The 24,679-nt window shown below is 51.3% G+C and overlaps 10 protein-coding genes across 10 annotated transcripts; 6 read left to right on the top strand and 4 right to left on the bottom strand.

Moving 5' to 3' along the window:
- Positions 1–1,225: 1,225 nt before the first annotated feature.
- On the top strand, positions 1,226–2,094 carry N7539_004799 (MARVEL domain-containing protein; the record flags this gene model as incomplete). The annotated part of the gene is made up of 4 exons (XM_056934401.1): positions 1,226–1,369; positions 1,441–1,541; positions 1,650–1,784; positions 1,896–2,094. 4 exons carry the CDS (start codon positions 1,226–1,228, stop codon positions 2,092–2,094), a joined length of 579 nt encoding a protein of 192 aa, XP_056789595.1.
- A 662-nt stretch (positions 2,095–2,756) lies between these two features.
- N7539_004798 (palmitoyl-(protein) hydrolase) lies at positions 2,757–3,882 on the top strand (the record flags this gene model as incomplete). Its single annotated transcript, XM_056934400.1, has 4 exons — positions 2,757–2,839; positions 2,995–3,085; positions 3,146–3,684; positions 3,777–3,882. 4 exons carry the CDS (start codon positions 2,757–2,759, stop codon positions 3,880–3,882), a joined length of 819 nt encoding a protein of 272 aa, XP_056789594.1.
- Positions 3,883–4,278: 396 nt separating this feature from the next.
- On the bottom strand, positions 4,279–5,172 carry N7539_004797 (uncharacterized protein; the record flags this gene model as incomplete). Its single annotated transcript, XM_056934399.1, has 3 exons — positions 4,279–4,781; positions 4,931–5,030; positions 5,131–5,172. 3 exons carry the CDS (start codon positions 5,170–5,172, stop codon positions 4,279–4,281), a joined length of 645 nt encoding a protein of 214 aa, XP_056789593.1.
- A 2,110-nt stretch (positions 5,173–7,282) lies between these two features.
- On the top strand, positions 7,283–7,555 carry N7539_004796 (uncharacterized protein; the record flags this gene model as incomplete). The annotated part of the gene is made up of 1 exon (XM_056934398.1): positions 7,283–7,555. One exon carries the CDS (start codon positions 7,283–7,285, stop codon positions 7,553–7,555), a length of 273 nt encoding a protein of 90 aa, XP_056789592.1.
- Positions 7,556–7,735: 180 nt separating this feature from the next.
- On the top strand, positions 7,736–8,531 carry N7539_004795 (nascent polypeptide-associated complex subunit family protein; the record flags this gene model as incomplete). The annotated part of the gene is made up of 3 exons (XM_056934397.1): positions 7,736–7,749; positions 7,968–8,140; positions 8,296–8,531. The coding sequence occupies 3 exons, from the start codon at positions 7,736–7,738 to the stop codon at positions 8,529–8,531; spliced, it is 423 nt and encodes a 140-aa protein (XP_056789591.1).
- Positions 8,532–9,647: 1,116 nt separating this feature from the next.
- On the bottom strand, positions 9,648–11,068 carry N7539_004794 (uncharacterized protein; the record flags this gene model as incomplete). The annotated part of the gene is made up of 2 exons (XM_056934396.1): positions 9,648–10,869; positions 10,986–11,068. The coding sequence occupies 2 exons, from the start codon at positions 11,066–11,068 to the stop codon at positions 9,648–9,650; spliced, it is 1,305 nt and encodes a 434-aa protein (XP_056789590.1).
- Positions 11,069–11,864: 796 nt separating this feature from the next.
- On the bottom strand, positions 11,865–13,496 carry N7539_004793 (putative MFS transporter; the record flags this gene model as incomplete). The annotated part of the gene is made up of 3 exons (XM_056934395.1): positions 11,865–13,058; positions 13,122–13,222; positions 13,325–13,496. 3 exons carry the CDS (start codon positions 13,494–13,496, stop codon positions 11,865–11,867), a joined length of 1,467 nt encoding a protein of 488 aa, XP_056789589.1.
- Positions 13,497–14,553: 1,057 nt separating this feature from the next.
- On the top strand, positions 14,554–16,019 carry N7539_004792 (lactate 2-monooxygenase; the record flags this gene model as incomplete). The annotated part of the gene is made up of 4 exons (XM_056934394.1): positions 14,554–14,765; positions 14,833–14,854; positions 14,938–15,580; positions 15,682–16,019. 4 exons carry the CDS (start codon positions 14,554–14,556, stop codon positions 16,017–16,019), a joined length of 1,215 nt encoding a protein of 404 aa, XP_056789588.1.
- A 400-nt stretch (positions 16,020–16,419) lies between these two features.
- On the top strand, positions 16,420–19,916 carry N7539_004791 (lipase family protein; the record flags this gene model as incomplete). Its single annotated transcript, XM_056934393.1, has 2 exons — positions 16,420–16,758; positions 16,815–19,916. 2 exons carry the CDS (start codon positions 16,420–16,422, stop codon positions 19,914–19,916), a joined length of 3,441 nt encoding a protein of 1,146 aa, XP_056789587.1.
- Positions 19,917–22,270: 2,354 nt separating this feature from the next.
- Positions 22,271–23,302, bottom strand: N7539_004790 (C2H2 finger domain transcription factor mtfA; the record flags this gene model as incomplete). The annotated part of the gene is made up of 2 exons (XM_056934392.1): positions 22,271–23,007; positions 23,131–23,302. The coding sequence occupies 2 exons, from the start codon at positions 23,300–23,302 to the stop codon at positions 22,271–22,273; spliced, it is 909 nt and encodes a 302-aa protein (XP_056789586.1).
- Positions 23,303–24,679: the final 1,377 nt, after the last annotated feature.

Here is a 24,679-nt window from a genome sequence, read left to right as displayed (position 1 = left end):
TCAATGATCAGGGGAGATCATGCAATCTCGGAAGAGATCTCTGGTCGAACATCGAAACATCATGTAACAAGAGCAAAGAACCTGCACGGTACCAGCTCAAGACTGAGCACCGCGCTGTGACGAGTGGATCTCACCCATGGCAGTCGAGAAGAGAGCGAAGGAAGAAAGAAAGGTGTCAACGCTCCCACGTGAAAGGTGTCAGCAATGCCCCGCCTCGTATCAACCTTAAGCTATCTAGATTGTACTTGCGTGTCGGCAACGATGGAACTCGACTCTCTCGGATCTTTTCAGTCGAGATCCCTGACGTATCGCAACGAGGCTCGATGTGATTTCTGTTCAGCGTAGAGCTCTTCTCAATGAGATCAGCATTCCGTTTTTCACGCTCCAAGTTGTGCTTTTGCGCGCGGTCTTGGCGAGAACACTTTTGCAGGCCGAGCTGCCCGAAGACCAGAGACATCAGCGTTCTTACGAAGAGTCACCCTCAAACAAGTCAATGCTGGCTAGCAAACAGGTGGAGGGAGCTCCAAAGCTGACAAATGGAAGTTCTGCTCCTGGGCAGCTATCAGCTGACATATGACAGCTTACCCGAAGCTCGCTGGTTCGGAGCTTAACGCCTCATAACTTTGCTGATCAAACTGGCTCAACTCATTTGTTGCGCCGCGCCCGTGGCGCCTTTTGCCACAAACAGCTCCTGGCTCCTGGTAACGATCATACGTTTACACGAGACCGATTGAAATCCAGAACGACATCCCAGCATCGGAGCAAGACCTTGTGATCAAAGACTTGGGCCCATTACTCAAGATTGGACCGATCGGTCTTCTCTTGCTCTGGCAGATATCGAATACAGAACATCATCCGAACGAAGGTTGATCGCAACCATACACATTCTGAACACTAATCCATGGTTCTTCCGACCATCTTCGTTCGGCCGTTGAACGACAAGGTCTTTCGCAACCTTATGATGCTCCTGCTAGAGCTCTTGGAGACCCAGTTCGGACTTTTCGTCCATGTCAAACTATGAAATGAGAACGTCATGACTCGATATCGATCTCTCATGATGCGATCTTCTCAATCGAGGCAATGATGAGACTGGGATCAGCTTAAATTGAGATAGTGTGCCCTATAGAGTCACTTTCTCAACTTCGCAAATCACAACTTTGTGCTTGGCTCCTCACAAAAGACAATACCAGTGAAAGTCTATCTCGAAGATTCGACATCATTAGAAATGGCGACACACTCGGAGATCATTCGCCCTATTCTATTTGCGGTTCGACTCCTCCTTTGGATCAGCGCAGTCATCACCTTGGGTCTTGGTGCATGGATAGTCGATCATGTCAAGGGTTACCGGGCTGTCTTCCCCTTGGTCATTGTGAGAGACCCTTTGTACTGCATCGAGTACTTGGAAATCGTAGGCCGTGGTTACTCACCTCTCAATTATAGGCAGTTCTGACCACCGTCTTTTACATCCCCTCTTTGTTCACTGCCTGCATGAAGACCAACAAGGGCTATATGCTTCCTTTGGACATTGTCTTTTACGCCTTGTAAGTGAACACAGTGACACTCCTTCTTTCGACCTCGACAACCTATTGCGTACGTCTTGACTAGAAAAGAACTTGAAGCTGACTCGATACGTGCCCATTTCCATCTAGATGGCTCTCGGCGTTCATCTTCATTGCACAGACCGACAACGCCTTTAACGAGGTTGGATGCGCCTCCTTCAGCTGGACTCTGAACAACGCTTGCAGAAGAAGAAACTCCATTCAAGCATTTACCTTCCTGTCATTGTAAGCTATCCTGCTTCTGGGCATGGTTCCTCGGGGCATATTGGTTGAACTTTCCTGCTTCTTCTTGCGTGGTGGTTGCTAACAACGTGATTCCAATTTGCCAAATCACAGCTTCTGGACATTGTGTGGCATGTGCTTGGAGATTCTTAACATCTATCTTGAGGGTCGGTACTTCCGAAAGGGTGGAAATATCATACACCCCGAAAAGCCCACTCAACCAGATCAGTACAATAACGGGGCAGCCCCTGCGGTCTCTGCTGGACAGACTGCTGGTGTGACACCTGCTACTGCTGAGCAACCTCAAGTTTGAGATCGGGATCGTCTTGACCGGGTTCCACAGAGGCTATGCGGAAGGTTCACTTCTTTCACTCAAGAGAATGAATGAACGGGACCCGGGCGAATCACGGTTTGTCGGTTTGTGTACTCTGGAGGCTGCGTTCGGAATTCTACCTTGAGGCCGGGGACCAAGGGTTGGTGGTCGATGCAAACACCAACAATGAGGCCGGGTAATCATGTTTGTGCTGAGTTGGAGTGGGCTTATTTCATATATTGTCTAATGTCTACGGTTGTCAATTAGTCGAGTAATGACAGCCAAACCATAATGTGCCATGATATATGTCGAATATGAAAACTCTTGTTTGATGGCCCAGTTTCAAGTGACGGTCTCGATAATGGATGGACAACCGGGGAGACTGCTGGAGATTGCTGGAGTGTCGTCTGTGAGACAACACCAGAATCACCAGGCCTCCATTTCACTTCGGGCATGCTTCAACTCAATCGTCGAGGTTTACCGCCCTTCACACCGACTCCAAATACTGGCAGAAATGGAACCCCACTCCCTGCGGGATCGATGGATGTAAATGTCCGAGCTCTGGGTTGGCTTTCCTTGAATAGTTCGTAGTTTGAACATTCTCTCTTCCTTTCTTGTGGTGTCTCCGATACTTGTCGGTCAAGCCCCTGTCAATATTCAAAATGGCGGCTCGAAATCCATATGTAGTCCCTGCTCTCACCAAGCATACCGCGACTGTGATCATGGCCCACGGTCTGGGCGATTCGTGAGTGTTTGCGAGTCGCAGCTGCTAGCTGAGATAGTGAGCATTTGGGCTGACCGGTCTTTTGCTTTCGTTCGGCCTTGACAGAGGTGCTGGATGGTATGACATGATACTGCATTCTTGCTCGATTTGCAACACAGCCATTGACTCGTACTTAGGATGTCTCTTGCCCAGAATTGGCGTCGACGAGGCAAGTTCAACGAGATTGCCTTTATCTTCCCCAATGCGCCTAGCATCCCAATTACTGTGGTACGCTTCCATGTCTATACAAAGATCAAAAGCTTTGCTCTTTACTCACGGACGATACAGAACATGGGCATGTCGATGCCCGGCTGGTACGATATTGCTCATCTCGGTCGCGATGTAAGCCTTCAATTCGAAATACCATGCTATTCGGAGACTATTCACGACAATGATGACAACGCGCACCGGAGACTGACAATCGCATCTTTACTGCAGCTCGACTTCCAAAAAAGCGCCCGCAACCAAGACGAACCCGGTATCCTCCGATCGCGCGAATATTTTAATTCTTTGATCAAACAGGAAATGGACAAGGGCATCAAGCCATCTCGCATTGTGCTCGGAGGGTTCTCTCAAGGTGGCGCCATGTCTGTCTTCACCGGTGTCACCGGCCCTGAGAAACTCGGCGGCGTCTTTGGCCTGTCGTGCTATCTCTTGCTGAGCGACCGCATCAAGAACTTAATCCCGGAGAATTGGCCAAACAAGAATACGCCGTTCTTCCTGGCACACGGTGAGGATGACGAGGTTGTCAACTTTGCGTACGGAGATCAGTCAGCCAAGCTGCTCAAGGAGATCGGTCTGGAGAATGTTACCTTCAACAAGTATTCGTAAGTTCTTGACCCCTTGGTGGATCGCAGACGCATGATCAAAATACCTGGCTCACTGGCTGGCTTTGCTGACTATGACTCTTCACATCCAGCGACCTTGGTCATTCTGCGGACCCGAACGAGATCGCCGACCTGGAGAAATTCCTCGAAAAGACTCTCCCCGCTGGAGGTGACGAGCCCGCGTCAGCGGGACTATGACTTGGTCAAGATCAGCGGTTCGGCACAGCACGACCCGGCTGGAGTCTTGCGCTGGCACTGGCGCTGGTTGCTGTACTCTTCGCTACAGCTCTATGGTCTGGGTGCAGGACTCGTCAACGGAGATCAGTTGCTAAGAAACAAGCTTAGTGTGTTCATTCCCTATTCCTGCTGCATTCACATTCTGTTGTCTATTTCTTTATTCGTCACGATCATCATCAAGGATCTCATTTTTGCCACTGCCTCCACATGGAAACCCAACTGTTAAATGGTATGCCAACATATAGTCTAAAATGAGAATCAAGGTGTGACCAACACTACCGGTTTCCCAGCGAATCGGACAGCAGAGCACTGGCAAGAATCTCTTTTGAAGACGGCCCAACTTGAGTCGATCATCTCTCAAGCCTTCGCAGCCTTTGCGATCGTTTCCTCAATCACTCGGACCATAGCCTGGTTGTTCTTCTGATCAAAGGGAATCATATGTTTAGATCCCGTGTCCCAGAGCGCCGCCTTGGACGGCTCACAAATAGAATACAACTTCATACTCTCCGGGTACAAGGAATCCAAATTACCCACAATGTGAGCCGTGGGGACAATGATCGCCCAAGTGTCGGGTTTACTCTCGATGCGCTCCAACCCGGAGCTCTCCCACGGCGATGCGCTGCAGATAAACACGCCTGCGCGGAACAAGGGCGGTCCGCTGGGGTTCTCCTTGGCGTCGTGGGCGATGAGCGCAGCCGCAAGCGCGGCGCCCTGAGAAAAGCCCATGACGGCGTCAAAGGGGCCTTCTCTCTTGATCGCGCGCTGGACGTGCTCGAAGGCTTCGGCCAGCTGGATACCTGGCAGAGCGGGGTCACGTGCATAGTGGCTGTAGAAGGGGCCATCTACGACGCCTTCGAGGCCTAGTCGGTGCATGTGGTTAGTATTCGAGAGTAATGGGCGTGCTGTGCGCATGTGTTTTGTTCCTGTTCCTCCTTCGTGGAAGGAAGGTTCTTCTACGTAACAATTGAACGGGGGAGAGCTTCCGCATTTTAATCGGAGATCGACTTACCCTCTTCGCAGCTCGAAGGGACATTGCCATTCAAAAAGGTGAATGAGTGACCTTTCTCTTCGAGCGGTTGACGCAGACCGCCGGTCTGAATCTGGAAGATCTGACGTGCAACCAACGAGCTCAGTTCCACATTTACACGGTAGGATTGCTTCGCGAACCGAGTCCACTGTACAGAGCTCGATATGACCGGTTCCTCTTACCTCGGAATTGGTGCTCGCACCATGTAAACACAGGAACCGCATCGTGAAACGTCCACCCTGAATTGTTGTCGGTCAAGAGCGCAGAAGGAGCACAGCAACCGAGAATTCAAATGATCAAAAGATACACTGACGATCTTCCGAGGGAGATTGAATTTCCAGTTGGCTCATAAAAAGGAAGAGTAGTATAGAAGACAAGCGAAAAAGACACTGACTGGGAAACCCGATCGGCGGTAGACCGCAAGTATCTCCAGTGTAAACCTATGCACGGTGAGAAACAGGCGAGGAGATGCGTGTCAGCTTATGCAGGCTGCGACAAGAGTCACTCACCCCGCATGCTGCCAGTGGAAATGAAAAGACAGCCTTGCGCATCGGTATTGCGTCCTTGGCTCCGTACAAAAAGCAATCTTCAAATAACGGGACGCCAGTATAAGGTAAGGGTATTGTATCATCTCAATCTCGTCGATTCCCTGGGGTCGAGACACCTGCATCAACGCCATCTGACTCGCTTGTTCACCGTGATACTCGCGTGCAACCAAGGAACTGATCGGGACCAGGAGCAGAGGGCACCTGCTGCCTCTGATGGGAAGGGAGCTACCTTATGAGCTGCTAATCTTCGCACTGCGACGATGGGAAGGAACATGGATGGCTTTTGGTGAATCCAATGAAAGGTCCGAGCTCCTGAAGGTTCCAGCTCCCGGTGCTGGACATTCCAAAGACAGGATGGATGTAGACCATACCTAGCTAGAGGTCATGGAGGTATGCTTGGTCAACAGTGAAACAGTCTAATAACTGTACTTAGTTACTTCCAACTGTACCAGGAGAGTCTGCCATCGAGGTTTAAGTTACCATCATTCGACTTGAATCTACTGCTGCATGCGAGTGCAGGTGGACAGTGACACTGCCGAGTGTTTTCTGCGCCGGATTTTCCATGTCTCTGACATAACCCGGTTGATGATAATGAGCTGGGGCTCTCTCTATGCGAGACTGCTCTCCGTTTTTTCTTTTCATATCTCATTCACTTCCCGAAAGGTCGAGCCCTGTCTACGCCTGTACTCTCTACATGGAGGCAGTCCGTTAATCAGCTTCTCCATAGTCCATATACCTGCCCATTGGACACGAGCTGAGCAAGACGCGGCGGGTCATATCCGAAGTATTGACGACATTGAGGTGCAACATAATATCAGTTTGATTGATGCTTTTTGATTAAAAGAAAGTGAGATTGCAAGAGGAATGAAGTCTACAGTCTACCCAGCCAAGAAGAGAGAGAGAGAGCGTAGCAGTCAGTCACGAGTCACGAGTCACGGGAGTCACCACAAGTTTGGTATTCTGCCCAAGCGGTCAGTGTAGATCAGCTGACCCTGGGTCAGCTGCTGGAGAGGCTCGCGTCAAGTCCAAGTGAGGTGCCAACCCCAAGACCCTCGACAAGAAACAATTTCCACCAGGACTCTCCACGTATGACTGGCAGTGATGCACTTGAGAGATTGATCGTGAACGACAGTCCAGAAATGAGGCCGATCTGGCAATCTTTTGACTTGTGCCGATCGTGATATACCCCCCGGGGTCGCACCGATAGCTTGCTCCATTCTGAACTGTCCGTTAGGGTTTAGCCGAGCAACAACTGTTTGGTCGAATACTCCCACAATCAAATGGACCGCGAGAAGAGAGGCAACCTCCATGCCGGCCTCAAGCTTGATACCCAGACTGTCCTTCCACCCCTCTTGATCATAGGCAATGTAACAGACAAGTATAAAGTAGCCAATTCATGGTCATACAGTAGAAGCCAACCTAGAACAGTGGTCTACCACCTGGCCGCGGCGTATTAGCGAGTACACCAAATGGGCGGGTGCTCTCTCCCCCCCCACACAAAACTCGAGAGATGCGCATCATCAACCGTCTCTGACTACTACTTGCGAACTCAGTTCCGTCCTACCACCCCTCCTCAACCACCACCACTACTCACCCTCACAACCAACCCGGTACGCTGGAACCTCCCATCACCATTGCTCTCGATCTCCGTGTCAGCCGATCATTCGTGTCGATTCAGACACTCGAATCGTCGCCGCACCGAGCCTCTCGTCTCTCCTCCGACACACATTCGGCTAACGGATCAAACCTCTAGATCCCCTCCTCACCACCCCTCATACCCGACAAAATGGATCACGCCAAGTTGGCTAAGATGCAGCAGAGTGTGCGCATTGGTGAGTCAATCGCCGTGAAAGGGCTCAGCGGCGGGGGTGGATGTGGCATCTCCATGGCGGAACCCTGGGAATTTGAGGCGTGCCGGAAGCAATTCAACGGGTTGGAGCTTAGCTTGGTGGCATTTGCAGAGGCAGAGGATCTCACCACCGGACTTGAATTCTTCCTGCACGCTTCGACTCCCGGACTCGTAGCCACTGAGCTGCACTGGCTCTGGATCCCGAAATGAGTGGGTTTTGAATGGCCTGGCTAACATCTGCTTGATTGACTCGGACAGGGTACGTATCTACTTTCGTCTTGTCCTGGAAACATCGTCTACACCTCGTCATCACTCCCTCAATGCTTCGATTCGCCTGGTCGACTTCCTTCCGAGTGCAGTCACAACGAGGCGCCTTTCAAGCACTTCACGATGCCCAAGCGAAGGTCTGGAGGAGTTCGCGATATGCGAAGCTGGCCTGAGGCTGCACAACCGAAAGATTTCCCGGAACCTTCAGTGCACCATCGGAGCATCGGACGGATTCTCCATGTCCCGACCATATTCGCTGATCCCTCCAGACTGTCGATGACAACCCTCCACTATGCACACCGCACTGAACAGAAGAATCCCGTCACTAATCCGCTATTTCTCCCCCATTCAACAGAGGAAAGGGTACTCCCCGTCGCAAGGTCAAGAAGGTCCACCGCACCGCCGATGCCGACGACAAGAAGCTCCAGGCCACCCTGAAGAAGATGAACGTCCAGCCCATCCAGGGTATTGAGGAGGTCAACATGTTCAAGGAGGACGGCAACGTCATCCACTTCGGTGCTCCCCGCGGTGAGTGGCTCCCCTCTTCTTCTCTATGGCTACGAAGCAATGCCGCAGCCATTTTTACTCGGTTGTGTCATGCCGCTTCGTCGCAAAGTCATTGAGCAAGACTATCGGCGTCCAAAAAAAATGAATCGCACCACGCTGACAATGTCTCTCTTTAGTCCACGCCTCCGTCCCCTCCAACACCTTCGCCCTCTACGGTCACGGTGAGGAGAAGGAGCTCACCGAGCTCGTCCCCGGTATCCTCAACCAGCTCGGCCCCGACAGTCTTGCCTCCCTCCGCAAGCTCGCCGAGTCCTACCAGAACATGCAGAAGGCTCAGGGCCAGAAGGACGACGAGGAGGATGACATCCCCGACTTGGTCGAGGGTGAGAACTTCGAGAGCAAGGTCGAGTAAAGCCGTGCAAAGCCACGCTTAACTTCAAACGAACCCATGTAACGCAGTGACACCTACCTCCTCCCCCATCCGCATACCGGTATCTTGTTAGAAGAAAATATACTCCCCCTTTTCTGGAAGACGAGAATACTTGAAGCTTTTTCAAACGCTGAATCGTCGCCTTTCAATCTACGCTCATGAATTCGGAAGAATAGGACGAGACGAACGCTCCATTCGATCGCGGATTGGCAAGAATTGCTTGGATACTAAATGATATGAAGTCGCCCTTTCCCACACTTCGTTTACGAGACTTCATTCAGTATCGAGGGTAATTCAAACTGATGCACGCACACATTCAAAGTAGATACAGCAGGACCATATCTCATTCTAGAAACTTTCAGAACGGCCCCAACACCCGACTCGAATCCGAGAACCACGTAGCACGGGCCATTAGCATTCACCTAGTTCAAATGAACTGGCCCCACGAGAAACTGGCCGCTGCTCTCCCATCCGCAACAGCGGTGGCGTCCTAGTAATCGGAGATTATACATTACAAGTTTGAAAATCAGTGCTACTCGACCTCGTTGGTACAACTTAGCTGAGCTCAGGTATCCAGTTGTGGAAGGATACTCAAGTCTGAAAGTGATCGTCGGGTTCATTTCACGCGCCAAGCTAGGACAAAGAGGACTTAGAAGTTTAAGAACAAGAGTGAAGTAAAATACAAGACAAGAGTTCCCCAGGCCCAGGTCCAGTCAATAAGCCTGATCAATGCTTTTTTTTCGCGTAATCGTTTGCTTTTTGAGACTGTCGTAGTCCAAATGCGTCTCTGTGCGTGCTTCTGTACTCCGATGACGTTTGAAAGGCTTTTTAAAAGGCTCCGTTGAATTCAGCGCTGGCCTTGAACTGCTTCGACCGAGACCGGGAGGGAGACCTCAATCCCTTGCAACTGCTGCGGCTGATGACCCTGGTTGCTCGGAAATTCGGCCGAAGGTGAATCTGAACACGGAATCTGTCCGGGATGCCTGAAACTTGATGATGTGCATTCAGGGCGGGCTTGGTAGGAATGTATTCGACAGGCAATTCGCTATTCATGAGCTCTCCTCCTTTTTCTCCTCCTCCTCCTCCTCCTCCTCCTCTTCATGAGTCCTCTTTCAAACCACACATATCCGTCCCGAGTAACTGATCCAGCATCCACCAGAACCGCCAATATGCAGCGGACTTGTTGTGATCAAACGTTCCATCCTCCTTCAGCTGCGGTCCATCACCGACAATATCCCCCGTGAACCAACTGAGGATGGGAATCGATCGCAGCACACGCTCGGTCATCGTCGGGCCTGGCGGAAGAGCCTCGGTAAGTGGACGTAGCTTCGTTCGACGGACGGTCGGGATGTGCGTCATGTAATCCGAGTCCGGCTTGGGCGCAGCGTCAGATATGCCGCGGTGATGTAAAGATGAAGTGCTTCCAAAGCTAGACGAGACCCCCGTCGAGAGTGCAGTTGCAGTTGTGGTTGTGATTGTGGTTGCCGCTGTGGCCGTCCCTGATGTCGCTGTCGTAGTTGTAGTTGAATCGAACGATAATTCCTTCTCCGGCTCCGGCACACCTGAGAGATTGTTCATGCCAAATGATCGGGGTAGTGTGAAAGAAGAGGGTTGTCCGTCCATGCTACCTGCATTAGAGAGGAAGGCGGACGAATGTGTGGACGTCAGAGTGCGTGTGTTTTTGCTGCGCAGCTTCGCGGCCGCAGCGGAATCGGCGGGAATAGGCACGTCCTCGGCGGGACCGTGACCCTCGTACAGCTCACAGAAGACCAGATGCCCATCGACCTCCTGTGGCGAAAAGAAACAGGCCCGATCGGCTGCTTGAGAAGAATCAAATGTGACCTTGATCCAGTGATACCCGCCCGCATATCGCTTGGACTTGCGATTCGCATCCGCGGTCAGATCCTTGCGGATGACAACGTCGCCGCCGCTCAACAGCTGGCCGAATTGGCTGGCATAATTGGGGTCATTGCGCGGGTAATCCTCGCAGATGAAGCCCTGCGAGATCCGCTCGTACTTGTCAATCACTTTCCACTCTCCATCCTTGGCCTTGTATCCGTAGAGAATGCATTCGGTCGCGACTTTCTCGGTCAATTTTCGCGAGGCGTCAAGGCTCCCTGATGAGGCGGACTTGGGGAGGCTGACGACAGGTCGCTCTTCCTCTTGTTGCTGGGCAAACAGACGGCCAAACTCGGCTACATTGGGATTCTCGCGCTTGGCTGGGGTGCCGGTCCTTGTGCGCGATCGTTCGTATCGGCTGTTCCTCCTCTTGCCAAAAGGTCCCGATTCCTCGGCTGGTCGTCGAAGGTTGCGGGATTCACTAAACCTCATAATATCAGTAACCGTTTTGTCGTTTTGTCGTTTTCAAGGAAGCAAGAAAATCAGGACGAGGCGCGGTTCCAGAACGTCAGCGCATGACTGGTGATTGCGACATACTCTTTGTAGACATATCCCCAAGGGAGCAAGTTGCCGTTTTCGTCTCGTGCGCGCTCCTCGGGCGGCACAGCATGGTACTCCATTATAATGTGAAAGTAAGCTCGAAAGCTCAAGTTTTTGAATGACGATGTGAGATGACGTGTAGTTAAAAATGGGCAGCTGCTAGATCGAGGTAGTCCAGAGGCGCAGGTCGGGTCAGGTCCGGCGGCGGTCGTGGAAGGGAAACTTTTTGGTAAACATAGCTTGGTTCGCCGGACTACCAATCACGTGGCTGGGGCCTCTATTTGCCGTGGAGGCACAACCGACTTGAGTTCCCAACATACGTGCATCATAGAAATTTAGCTGGCTTTCTATGATGATCAGGAGAAATTGTATTTGGTACTTTATATCATGGATGGCCTCCAATCTCAATTTATATCAAGTCTGGGTTGAACGAGCGCCAGGGGCTTGCTCTTAAAAGGTGACTGGGTTGTCGGCCATCCTTCTCTCTGCTTTGGCCTCATTTATCTTTGAGTAGCGCACCCGACTGCTGACTTGAAGAGTATGTCACATTGTCGACAGTGGCCACGTGTGTTTTACTGCAATGAGTCCAGATAATATTTTGGCGACAGCTGTCTCGTTCACACTGCTTCTCCATGAGGCCGCCTGCCGCGGTCAAGGCCAATCTTGCTGAGAGCCTTCTGCCAACTTTATCGTGACTGACATTGATCAAACGCAATTGCTTTATTGAAGTATTGGATGAGTTTCTTTCCCATTATAAGTCTAAATTTTTCCAGTCTATCATTCTATTGCTACGTCTCATGTATCATGGCCATGTCCAAGTCAACGATCCATGATTACCCTGCGGCAACCTGCACCGTGACACTCTTGTTCTCCACGTCAAGTGCTATATCGGAACCGAGGATTGCGATCCCCAAGCTCTTGAGTCTCCGCTTCAGACAAAGAGGCAATCTTCTCATCATAGACCCCCTTGGCGCGGCGCTTGTTGACAGCATCCAAGTAGAACCACAAAATTCCATAAAGAATTCCTGCAAATCCCACCAACGCAAGAGTGACAGCATTACCACGGATGAATCGCGGCCCCTCGGAGTTTTTGTACAAAAACGGTGCCATCACACCACTGATATTGCCAAAGGTGAGCTGCAAGCCGGTCGCAAATGTCCGCTTCCCATACCGCGGCAAATTGGTGGGCAACCAGGCCAGTGGAAGTCCAACGGTCACGTAGAGCCCCAGAGCCACCATCAAGGCACCAAAGTAGTGCACACCCGAGGAGGCGTCGCTGATTAGGATACCGTACCCAACGACCGAGATGGCACTGAAGAGGCAGATGAAAAACGCTCGACGCTGAGTACGATCACTCAGCCAGGCCACGATCAGGTACGCAATGGCCCCAAGTCCATAGCAAGGGATCGTCAAGGCTTGAACTTCGGCGGTAGACCATCGACCCATGCCCTTAATGATGGTCGGCAAGAACGTGCTGTAGCCATACAACATGGTATCCACGGCGAACTGACCGATGCAAAAGGCATAGATCCTCCAGTCCAGCGCGCCCTCTTTGACGTCAGCCCAATGGAATTTCTGAGCAGACGCCGTTTGCCCCACGTGGCGGCTTCGACGGCGAACAACAAGCGCCTTCTCATCTTCGTTCAAGTAATATGCCGTGTCTGGCTCGTCCGCCATGAAGAACCAGGTGGCCACACCCATGATCACGGTGGGAATACCTTCCAGAATCATGATCCAACGCCATCCTCGCAGTCCAGCAATGCCATCCATGAAGCCGATGCCGTAAGCCAGAAGGCCACCGCAGGCTCCCGCCACGGCAGCACTGCTGAACAGGTAGCCGGTCCGTAGGGCAATCTCACTTTTGCTGTAAAAGAGAGTCAGGTAGGTTATCAGGCCAGGGAAGAGGCCAGCCTCGACAACTCCCAACAGAACACGGCAAGCCAGCAGGCCACCATAGCTCTGACAGATGCCTGTCAGTGTGGCAATGATGCCCCACAAGACGGAGATGACCGCAATGTAGCGAGAGGGCCTTAATTTCTTTAGGACCAGGTTGGACGGTACTTCGAAAAGCTTTGCGAATGCCGTCAGCACTTTTTCTCCCGGCAGGGATCAAGTTGACCAGGATCGACATACACAGTATGTGACAAAGAGGATTGACACGGCGACTTGATACTGGTTACCAACCAGATCCAGGTCGTCCTCCAGGCCATACAGACGCGCGTTTCCAATGTTCACTATTCACAGATTAGTCACTTTGCCATCTGTCGTATAGACATCATATCTTTCTTGGTAAATGGGTCACATGCAAGCTTGCGCTGGCAGCAAGACAGACATACCACGGTCCAGGAAACTAAACAGGTAGAGAAGCACCACGAACGGGAGGATATGCAGATCAATCTTCCTCATCAGCGTCCGCTCGAGCTTTTCTTCCTCGACCGTCGGAACTGAGCTGACCTCGTCCGCCAGATCAAGATCCGACGGTCTTTGCTCGGGCTTTGACGAGTCCATATTCTTTGCTGGCTGATTGAGCCCTTCTATCATCCCTTCGATCCGAGGACCAAGGATAACTGTGCGGATCTTTGCTTATAAAATTCCTCCGCAGATCTACCTGCACAAAACTTTCAAACACTTTAGCTTTCGGACATCTCGCTCATCTGATCAAGCTAGAGACGATTCTTGTGATCATAGCGCGAATGCTGGTGGGAGCCAAAAAAAAGTTTGCGAGCGGAAACCCGTCAAGGAAGATTGCTAGGCGCCAAGACAAAAAAGCGGGATGGCGTGCCAGACTTGGCAAGTCCCTTACTTCAAAAGTTCAATCTGACTTGACTTCACTTAGTAGGGACGTAATTTGACAGCGCTGATCTATGCTTTTGCCACGACTAGACACACATTCTGGTATTGTCAAAGAAGATCGGTCAGGATCATTCTACATGTTGGTGCTAACTGGTTGCAACTCCAGGTCGCGACCGGCTTCATTTTGATTTCGGATCTAGCGCGAGGTGCTTTCAATGTGAGATAACACCGAGGGTCGAGGAAGCGCGACTTACTTGAAGATCTCCACGCGTGCTTGCTGATCACGTCATCCCTGAAGGCACTTATTGTGTGATATAAGTGTATGGGGGGCAGTGATGGATGGCGAACGACCGATAAAACAAATCCCAGACTCTGTTCAAGGAGTCAAAAAGAGGTTCTCGGATGCAGAGAGAAAGGGCCTGCCCCTTAAACCAACCATTTAACATGACAATGCGCTTTATCATGCATCGGGGCTCCTCGGTAGGCAAACCTCTTGATCTGCGGGGTACTGGTTCGGTCTGAAGTAGGTATGATGCATGGTGAGCTCTCGTCTCCAACGCAGCGCCCGTGCCATGCTGGAGTAATCGCTAATCAATCGTGGATGCACCAGGAGCTATCAGCCTCCAAGTGGCCGAGGCTCTTCGGCAGACTCCACCCCAGCCCGCGGGCAATCGGGGGAAACTTGGAGTGAAGCCATGTTACCCCAGCTTTTGGTCCTCACAATTCAGCTTCCTTCTTGCCTGTCTTTCACCACGAACATTGATATTTCACAATGCCCGACGAAACGTACGGAAGCTATCAGAATGAGATTTACGGAAAAGGTTCCCTCATGGGCATCCTGCCCAGTGTGACCACGGATCCCCGATTACTCGAGGGACAGGCGCGCAAGGCTCTTGGCGAGCGATCGTTCAACTATGTCGCTGGAGGCGCGGGTGAGAAGGCGACCATGGATAGCAATCGACTGGCCTTTCGACAATGGAAATTGTGAGTTGCTGGTGTATTCCCTGCTTGAGACGACTGGACATTGATCTTGTGCTTACACTGGCCGAAGGTTGCCTCGAATGCTACGCAGTGTCAGTTCATGTTTCAGTGTCAAAGCTCACTCTTGCCGAGCTTTCTCTTTGAGGGTAGTCGCTGACAGTGGTCTTTCTAATAGATGGACCACCAAGATGTTTCCGTCAAGCTGTTTGGTCAGACATACAACAACCCTCTAGTGATGGCTCCTGTTGGCGTGCAGGGAATCTTCCACGAAGACAAAGAGACAGGGTTGGCAGAGGTTTGCGAAGAGATTGGTGTACCTTACATCATGAGCACAGCCGCGACTAGCACCATTGAAGAAGTCGCTGCAGCCAGCAATAATGGTCACCGATGGTATCAATTGTATTGGCCTCATGACGACGAGATCACCCTGTCGCTGTTGCAACGGGCCAAAGCGGCCGGCTTCACAGTACTAGTCGTCACACTCGATACCTGGAGTCTCGGATGGAGACCTGCAGATCTCGACAAGGGTTACGTACCTTTCATCAAGGGAGTCGGATGCCAAGTTGGCTTTAGCGATCCCGTCTTCAGGAAGAAATTCGAAGACAATCAAGGCTGCAAGATCGAAGAAGACATCGTGGGTGCCTCACAGGCTTGGCTCAATCAGATCGCGGCAGGAGGCGCGCATACTTGGGAAGAACTGGCCCTCTTACGCAAGAATTGGGATGGGCCGATCGTGTTGAAGGGGATTCAACACGTCGAGGATGCGAAGAAGGCGCTGGAGTACGGCTGCAACGGAATTGTGGTATCAAACCATGGTGGTAAGTGAAAGTGCCGCCCCCCGGCTAGTCACAAGACTCCCGTAGCATGGTCTATTCTCTTCGACCCCGAAGCTTGTGAATTAGCTAACTTCCGAGGCTAGGCCGTCAAGTGGATGGTGCGATTGGATCTCTGGATGTTCTACCAGAGATTGTTGACGCGGTTGGTGAGCAAATGACGGTGCTGTTCGATTCGGGGGTTCGAACGGGTGTAGATATCATCAAAGCACTCGCGTTGGGCGCCAAAGCGGTCCTGGTAGGCCGGCCTGTGATTTACGGGTTTGGCATTGGTGGACGTGACGGTGCAAAGCAGGTCCTGAAGGGTCTTCTCGCCGATCTCTGGCAAAGCATGGGCCTGGCCGGGATTCGCACGGTGGCCGACTGCGACCGAACGGTGATCCGTAGGGTACAACACGGAGGCGATGTCAAGGCGATGCTTTAGTCCTTCTACCCCTGCGACCGGGACAAAGCGGCCCTGACAGTCGGAACAAGGCACTCCTTCATGTGAATATTGATTTCTAGCCATGGAAGGAACATTTAGGCTTCCTTGAGAGAACAATCAACCGCAAAGTCAAGGTTGTTGATCCTTCTCAATGTTTCCCACGTCATCGCATGGCGGCAAATTGTTGAGAATCACATGTCAGACCCAGAAGGGACAGACGAACCACGCGAACGCCAGGCACGTTTCCATCTTTGGTCATTAAGCCAGTGAGCCCCGGTCGTAGATAGCAACCTCCTCTATTCTTCAACCACAAGGAGGGAGGTATAGGAAAAGATATCAACTATCAATGATCTCACAAACTTGCATTTTCATATCTTAAAATTCTCTCTATGGCTCATACATGATGCTGGCGCCATCTACTCCACCAGCCGAGCAACAGCTGCAATTACGCCCGGACGCGGATGCAAATCACATACCCGCAACCCCCGGCAGTACTTTACTGCCCCGGCCATTCGCATCATTGGTCTCGGTCATTACACAGTCAACGTCGTTGACCCTGCGAGTTGGGACATTCTTCGGCGGGGTGGCTTTGGATGGGGCCCGCGCCACAACATTGACAGGCCTGGAATTCAGCCGGGCCCTCGTGGAAGGTGTCTTGACTAGAGCTGGAAGAGATGTTGCCGTTCACACGGGCGACGCGCAAGGTCGGAGAGAAGTGGACTCACTCTTGGAGCGAAGTGTATGCACCTTAAACATCCAAATGCCCGGGCGAGATACTGACTCTTGTATGACCAGCTGGCGCTCCTTCATAATACGGTGACCACGGCGTCCTTCTTTGCTGCAGCTTCTTTTCATTTCTCATCCACAACTCTGGCATCTGTTGCAAACTTCACCCAATCTCTTTTGTCTACGCTGGACGCAATCCTAGGATCCACTGAATCCTCAAGAGCCATTGCCGCTATCATTACACTAATTCGTCGTGAATTTCGGTCAGTCGATACCACTGCCGGGACTGAGGATATCGGTATCGGCGATCTCCTTCTCGGCTTGGTAGGGTTTGCACTCTTGCAGCGATGGGGAAAGAAAAACACCGAACGAGCGATTCGTCAGAGCGGTGGGGATGAAGTCGTCTGGGATACGGTAATTCTGGACACTGGTGTCAGGGCCGATGTTGTAGGAACCCATGGGTTGAAATTCAACGAACAGGGCGAGGGCGAAACGACTCGTCAAGGAAGTGCGTCGTTCGTGATGCCCGAGCGTGATGAAGGCTTTGACGCCATACAACGGCAATCAACCAACCCCGAGAACCCCCTAGACCCTCATCTGCCTTTACACCCGCAGGATCAACGGGAAATTACAGACGAAGAAATACGGTCATACATCACGAGTCAGCTACCATCGGGTTGTCGTGCTACGATCAGGTCTGAACTTCTTACGGCACGCACCGTGACTGTGGACATCTTTGATGATGAGGCGTTGGAGATTGCGGCTCCGCCGGGCACGACGATCATCGAGGAAAGGTTTCATCATGATCAGGATTACAACAGCAGGGCACCAGAAATTCAGTCATTGCCCAGGCACACTGTCGTTTTTCGGACTGCTTTCAACAAGTACCATAGCACCGAGCTACGCCCTTGTACTGACTCGCTTGAGTCAGATCCAACTGGCCAGTCTGAAAGCGTGCGCAATCTGAATGGAAGGCAGGAACCAGAATCCAATGAGAAAGGTCAAGATGACCGGATATATGCTCGTGCCACGCCCCCATCGCAGAGCACCTTGGTGCAACAAAGCTCCATCACCCCGAACGATAGCAAGGACCTGGGTCGGAATTCGGAGATTGGAATGGAGTCAATTGCCAGATTGGCGAAGAGAGTCAAGTCAGAAAGCTCCGGGGCCACGAAGCATCTAAATCCTCGAAAGCCAGCAAACAGAACTCAGTCATCTCCGGGCAGGTCAGATGATCAGCTTCACGGTGATCCGCCTCGAGCGCCTAGCACTTCTCAAATTCCAACGCTGAGCACACCGGGGAAATTAGATTTCAAGCAAAGTCACGCTGACTCCCATAAATCCCGACCCAAGTTGTCGATCTCCGGCCAAGATTTGAGAAGAAAGCCAACTGTGCAGCCCGTCCAATTACCACAAGTCGGAAAGGTGAGCGACAGACGAACGTTGACTGGCAATGACCCTGGACCGAAAGGCGCGCGGTCTGGACACTTTGTGATGCGCGAAAGGAGCCATGAAGCACGCGCGAGTCATACAGATAGTTTTTCGCGCTGCAAAGCTGATACGCGCCCTGGATCGCCAGTGAACGCAAGAACTCATGTCCGGAGCAGTAGCTCATTATCGTCATCTCGATCAGAGACAGATGGGAGACTCTCTGCGAATGATTATCGGCCCGGCTCCGCGACATTTCATGGACGGGCGCGATCATACACGCCTAGCATGTACTCGATCGCAACAGCTGGCTCCGACACATCACTCATACTGGCTCATCGGCCTCGCAAAAGTGTTTACGAGGACATGAGCACACTTCAAGCCTTACACCGAGATGGGCATGTTCCAGGAATCTTTCCTGAGAGGCACTTTGTTCAGAACATTCGCCGTTTCTGTCGATTCTCCTCCGCCTCTTACGGGACCAATGCTCTCAAAGTGATGGGAGCATCACAAGGTACAAAGAGCCTACCAGCTACCCTTTCGGATAGTCATGAGCATGACGCATTTACGGACTATGCTGGTCTGCCACCGTCAACGATCTTGTTGTCCTCCTACATTGATCCTGCTGGCGGCACGAATGCTGCCGGTGAGACAGAAAGTGGATTTCCTCTCGTCCATTACCTCTCAATCGACCATGATTCTAAAGCCATAGTTTTGACGCTCCGTGGAACCTGGGGCTTCGAAGATATTCTCACGGATATGACATGTGATTATGACGATCTGGAATGGCAGGGCAAGAGTTGGAAAGTCCACAAAGGGATGCATGCCTCAGCCAAGCGGCTGCTTGAGGGCGGAGGAGGTCGCGTAATGACCACTCTGCGCGCGGCATTGGAAGAGTTCCGAGACTATGGCGTGGTCCTCTGCGGTCATTCTTTAGGTGGAGGGGTGGCAGCTTTGCTAGCGATTCTGATCTCAGAACCCAGTGGTTCTCTCACAGGCACGTCTTTTGTAACCGCAGCGTACGAGCCACGTCCTCGGTATCGTCGAGTGACCGTGGACAGCGAATCCAGTCAAAGTGTCCCGATTGCTCCCATGACAGACAACACACCTATATATGATCTGCCGCCTGGTCGCCCTATTCACGTGTACGCCTATGGTCCACCCGCGGTGATGTCTCCCTTTCTGCGAAGAGCCACACGCGGGCTCGTCACTACTGTTGTGAATGATTCCGACGTTGTTCCCTGTCTCTCTCTCGGGGTTCTTCATGACATGCACGCAGTTGCGTCGGTGTTCAAACGTGATGTCTCCGGTGCCAGGTCACTCGTTCGTCAACGTCTACACGAGAGCCTGCGCCAGAACATTATACACAAGTTTTACGTGAACCAGCCCCCAAACGTGCTTCACGCTGGAGACGGCGTCGGTGAAGATATGTGGGCGTGGAAGACACTCGGTCAACTGCGGGATGAGATGCGTGCTCCCAAACTAGTACCACCTGGCGAGGTGTTCGTCGTCGAGACCATGCGTGTTCTGCAGAGGGAAGCATTCACAACGACACCGGACTTGGGCGGCGAGGGTTATCCGAGACTAGGCAGACCGGCGACCCGTGTGCAAATGCGCTTTGTTAGAGACGTCGATACGTTTTTCGGGGAGTTGAGATTTGCGTCAGGAATGCTCACTGATCACAATCCGGCGCGATATGAAACCAGTCTGGCGGCTTTGGCCAGGGGTGTGCTGGACGAGTGAAAAGCATGGAAATTGAAGAGGAACTGCAAGTTTGATGAATCAATCATGCAAGCATTAAACAATATACGAATGACATATACGCCCCCGAGATTAAGAGGACCGGAAATTTACCTAATGATAGCTCTGACACAGCTTCTTGTTTCGAGCCTTTGTCGATTCCCTACCAAATGCATGTCCATCTTCCGATTTGTTTTTTTTTTTTTTTGTCTTTTGCGAATTCTCCTCATTTGAAGTGTAATCATCATAGACAGAGGCCCCCGTGCCCTGCTACATCCGTCAATTGCATACGATCCTCCAGCTCATGGATCCAGATATCATGATCCTCCCACGTTGGTTGCCTTTTGCGACCAAGGATGGATGGAGCTCGTTTCTCGTTTAAAAGCATGTCACAGTGGTTGGATTTCGAAGTGGAGTGGAGACACGACTTTAACCCACGAACGGAGATCGCTCAGGCCCATAATCTTTTTCTTTTCCCATCAATCAGGTGGTGTGTGAGTTGACGATCAACCCTGAATAAGAAGGTTGTCTATCGATTGTACCAGTGCGATAATGTACAGACGCCGGACGGTACTTTCATCTGTGGTACTTGGGGAGTACAGCAGATTGAATGAATTTCGGATTCGAGGTATAGTCTATTGAACTCGCATGCTGTTCAATGTCACTGTCCACTATCAAGGCATTCATCGCTATAGATGATTCTCACCCCGACGCAGACTTGTGTATCAAGGCAACCGAAAAAAAAAAAATAGAAAAAGGCAACGCACTCAAAGGCTCACCAAAGTCTCGCCGATCTATTATTATCAATGTAAACATGCCCTTTCCTCATGTAGATCACGCACGCTCTCGACAAGGACTTGGAAGTCCAGTGTCTCCATAATTTTGTTTTTTTTTTTCCCACTCTAACCGACCCTCAAAATTGAGTTCGACGGAACCTTATGATCTTCCTACACAACCGGTCGTGCGCTTGCTGATCCTTGACCGGATTCTGCAGGTCGTTAAGGAACGTTTAACGAGTAACGTGGACATGAGAATCTCGATGAATCTCGATTGGGGGGAGGGGTGTTGAGGGGGTTGTCCTTGGGGGTTTTCATCGATCATCGAGGGGTAGGGGAGGCTCATTGAGCAACACATGAGTTGGATATACCTAGGATCTGTACCGTCGATGTCAAAGTCGATCGCCAACCAGACGTCTTGTCTACTACTGGCGATGTCCACCTGGATTTGACCTATTTCGAGAGATACCTTACCGTTGACCCCGATCTCTGCCTATAGACGGATGGAATCGCTCACCACCGCAGGAAACAGTGACACTATAGTAGTGCTCAGCTGCGTTCCCGCAAATGAATCCCACAAAAATATCTGTCTAGGGTCCCAAGCTTGAGCCATAGCCGGAATGCTTCAAGAAAGCACACATTTCCATTGCAATGGCGAATAAGTTATGTCATCTCGCGGCCCCGGGCAACGGAGCTCATCTCCAGATCTTCAAGAGGTATGGACGGTCATTTGGTACTTACCGACCTTTTGGATCAATGTTTTGGTACAAAAGGTAGTTCTCTTTACCTTGGTAGTAAGTAAGAAGTTGTACTAAGTACTGGTACCTCAGTGCGCGCAGTAATGATAGCAGATTCAAATTCAAAACAGGCATCGAATTGAAACCATTCCATGGGAGGGGGGCCTGTCTTGCCAAAGAGGAGCATCCTCTCCAGTTTCATCGTCCATCCCCAACTAGAAAATTCGGTGCGTTCCACTGCTCAGAAGGTAGTAGCAAAATCGATCAAGCGTCAAAATGTGTCATTCGCAACTTGCTCCCAATCGTGGCGTGGTGGCAAACTGGGTACTTGCTAACGAGGTACTTGCTGTTACTCCTTTCAGCCGAAATGTACCTGAGGTACCGTGCTAGGTTTGGAAACAAAATGACAATCGCCAAGGTTGATAATATGATGGCGAGACCAATGGAGGACAATCTTGTCATTGAAAAAAGTGTACATTGAATCGTTAATGATAAGAGTGACTTTTGAATGACCAAGATGGTCGATCTAAAATATTCTCACCCCCTCTTCTGAGGGCATGGGGAAACAAAAGAAATATACAAGAAATAAAAAAAAAAGGGGGAAGAAAAATAAATAAAATCGTACATCTCCAGGGTATCAAGGTATCCAACATAATGCCACCTGCTTCAAACCAAGTAGGCCATGACAAAGCCCATGTTTGACCAGAAAAAAAAATGATGTGACGAGGAACAGGAAGATCCCCCCTCGCTTGACAAAAGAAATTCATTCAATCAGTAACTTTTTTTTTTGCTTTTTTCTTTTGCTGTTTTTGTCGTTTGGTTTCTTTCGTTTTTGGGTTTTGATTCATGCGACCATTGCTTGAAGAGGAGCAGGGCGTCCGGAGTGGCACCCACGCTCATGACGCTTCATGTTGCTGCGCACGGAAAAGGCCTTTCCACAGCCGGGATGTGTGCAGTGGAAGGGCTTCTCACCGGTGTGAGAATGGGAGTGAATGCGCAGACTGGAGGGCCGGGAGAAGGCCTTGTGACACGTGCGGCAGATATATCGGTCATGGTTCTGCTGGTAGGGAGCCGCATTGGAAGGCGGGAAGTAGTGGTGATGTTGATGAGGCCAGGCAGGAGTCATGGGCGAGAGCAGGCCAGAAGGATTTGGAGGGCTTGCCTGATGAGCAGAAGGGACCGAGGCAGGTGCATTGGTGTTGATGGCAGGTGGGGGTGGGCGCGCATAGTACAGTGGTGATGTGGAATGGTGAGTAGCCTCGACGGGAGAGGTGTAGGATGAATGCGATGAGGTAGATGAGATGCTGGGGGCAGGAGAAGCGTAAGGACCATGCGAGTAGCCCTGAGGGAGAGCATGGTGCGATTGCGGACCGATGGAGCTGGCGGTGCTGGACACGGAAGAGCGATGGGCGTGTGGTGACGTCTGTCGAGACGAGTTCATCTCCATGGGCGAATGCACCACACTGCTGTGACGCGAGCTGGGACCAGAGCCTGGCCGCAGTGGTGGAGTGGGAGGCAGGCAGATAGTGTCATAGCGAGTATCCCGCTTAGAAGCAGGTGGTGGGCTCAGGCGTTGACGCTCTGGAGGGGTTGACAGTCAGTGATCAAGGTCATCGGAAGAAAGAGCGATGAAAGAGATGATGCGCTGGTGTGTTGATCACACCAGCATCACACTCAGTCTGTTTCGATCATGATAGTACTCACTGGCTGGGTGTCCATCAGCACCTTCGAGCAGTGATGAGATCGAGGGCAAGGCGCATTTTGATCGGTCCTCTGCTGGAGGCGAGAGCGGAGCTTGCAAGGAACGTTTGCCATATGTTTCACTATATGACTTGGGCGCCGGGGCAGCGCCGTGGAGAAGGTTGGCCAGATCCATAATGTTGATCCTGTCAGATGGGACTTCAAGCGAGGAAGAAAGCCGTCGAGGACTGCGGGATGTGTGGTGTGGTGAGGTGGAAGCAGTGAGGCACTGGATCACAGCTGTTTCCCAAAAAGGCGAATGGGGGAAGTCTGGAAGGCGTTGACTTTGGAAGGCTGGGCCAGGTGTGGGTGGAAGTGGCCTGGGAAACAGTTGACTATAAAGAAAGCGAATCGCGCAGAGCACATGAGGGGGAGACACGAGGGAGTTTATACAATCCCTCATTCTTCCAAGTCCCCACGCCCACACTGGAGGCGCCGGCAGGAGAAGCGACTCCAGACGATCTGAGGCGACTGCGGTTGGATCCAGAACCAGGGACACGCCCAGTGGCCACCCATCGCGATCCACCTTCACCACCATCCACACGTCCTTCGGGGATCCACTTGGATAATCATTTAATGATTTTCGGGGATTTCTGCTGATTTTGATTTTTGGTCTCCGTGACTGTACCCCACAACTACTGTCCTTTTTCAGAGCAGGGCCAGGGCATGGCAATATTTCTTCTATCATGTCCTTTTTTTTTTTTTTTTTTGTTTTTCACTAAAAGGAGGATCATCATTCCTCCTATTATCACGCTATTTACCACTCTTGCTTTCTTACCAACTGACTGTGTCTATCACTTGCTCTCTCCTCCCCCTCCACGCCCAGATGGTTGGGTTTCTCGCGTGGATGATCGTCCACGGGCGAGTCCGGTAATGCCCTGCTCCGCGTTCTTCACCAAAGAAGTGGTCCAGGCTGGAGAAAAGGCTTTAACGAAATGTATAATTGATCCTTTTTCATCTCGTAGCAGGATTCATCTTCCGCTGAACTTTGCTTGTCGTGCTCAACTTTCCTGTTTCATCATCATTGCTGCCTGATGGAAGCAATCATGACAGACCAGTGCAAAGAAGAGGGGTACTTGAAAGTGCAAAGTAGTGTAGGCTGTAGAGGGTAGACTCGTAGAGACTATGAGTCTTCTTGACATACTAATCAGTGAATCACGGATCAGTAGTCAGTAGTCACTGGTCAGTACTGCTGCAGTGCGTAGTCATACTTGCCTGGGAGGAGATGAGTCGAGCGATCTTCCTTCCTGCTATTCTACAGCTCCGCACAGGCGACCCAGTCTGGAAGGCGAACAGAAAGGGCAAACTCAAAATGAAGGACAGCTGGGGCCAGCAGTACAGCAGTAAACGGCCTCAAGATCGACGATCATGGATCGCTATCCTACATGGCACCAAACCACAGACGACATAGGGACTGTGAGTGTGGATGTATGCAATAATAAGGTAATAACTACTCGTTAGTAGAATGAGGACCACTCCGAAGATCCTCAGCTCACAATGTCTCGTACGCGAA

The sequence above is a fragment of the Penicillium diatomitis genome (genome assembly GCF_028827545.1).
Source record: "Penicillium diatomitis strain IBT 30728 chromosome Unknown utg000005l_segment0_segment0, whole genome shotgun sequence".
Lineage (NCBI taxonomy): Eukaryota > Fungi > Ascomycota > Eurotiomycetes > Eurotiales > Aspergillaceae > Penicillium > Penicillium diatomitis.
The sequence above is the reverse complement of the archived record's forward strand: the minus strand, read 5'-3'. Positions and strand labels throughout refer to the sequence as shown.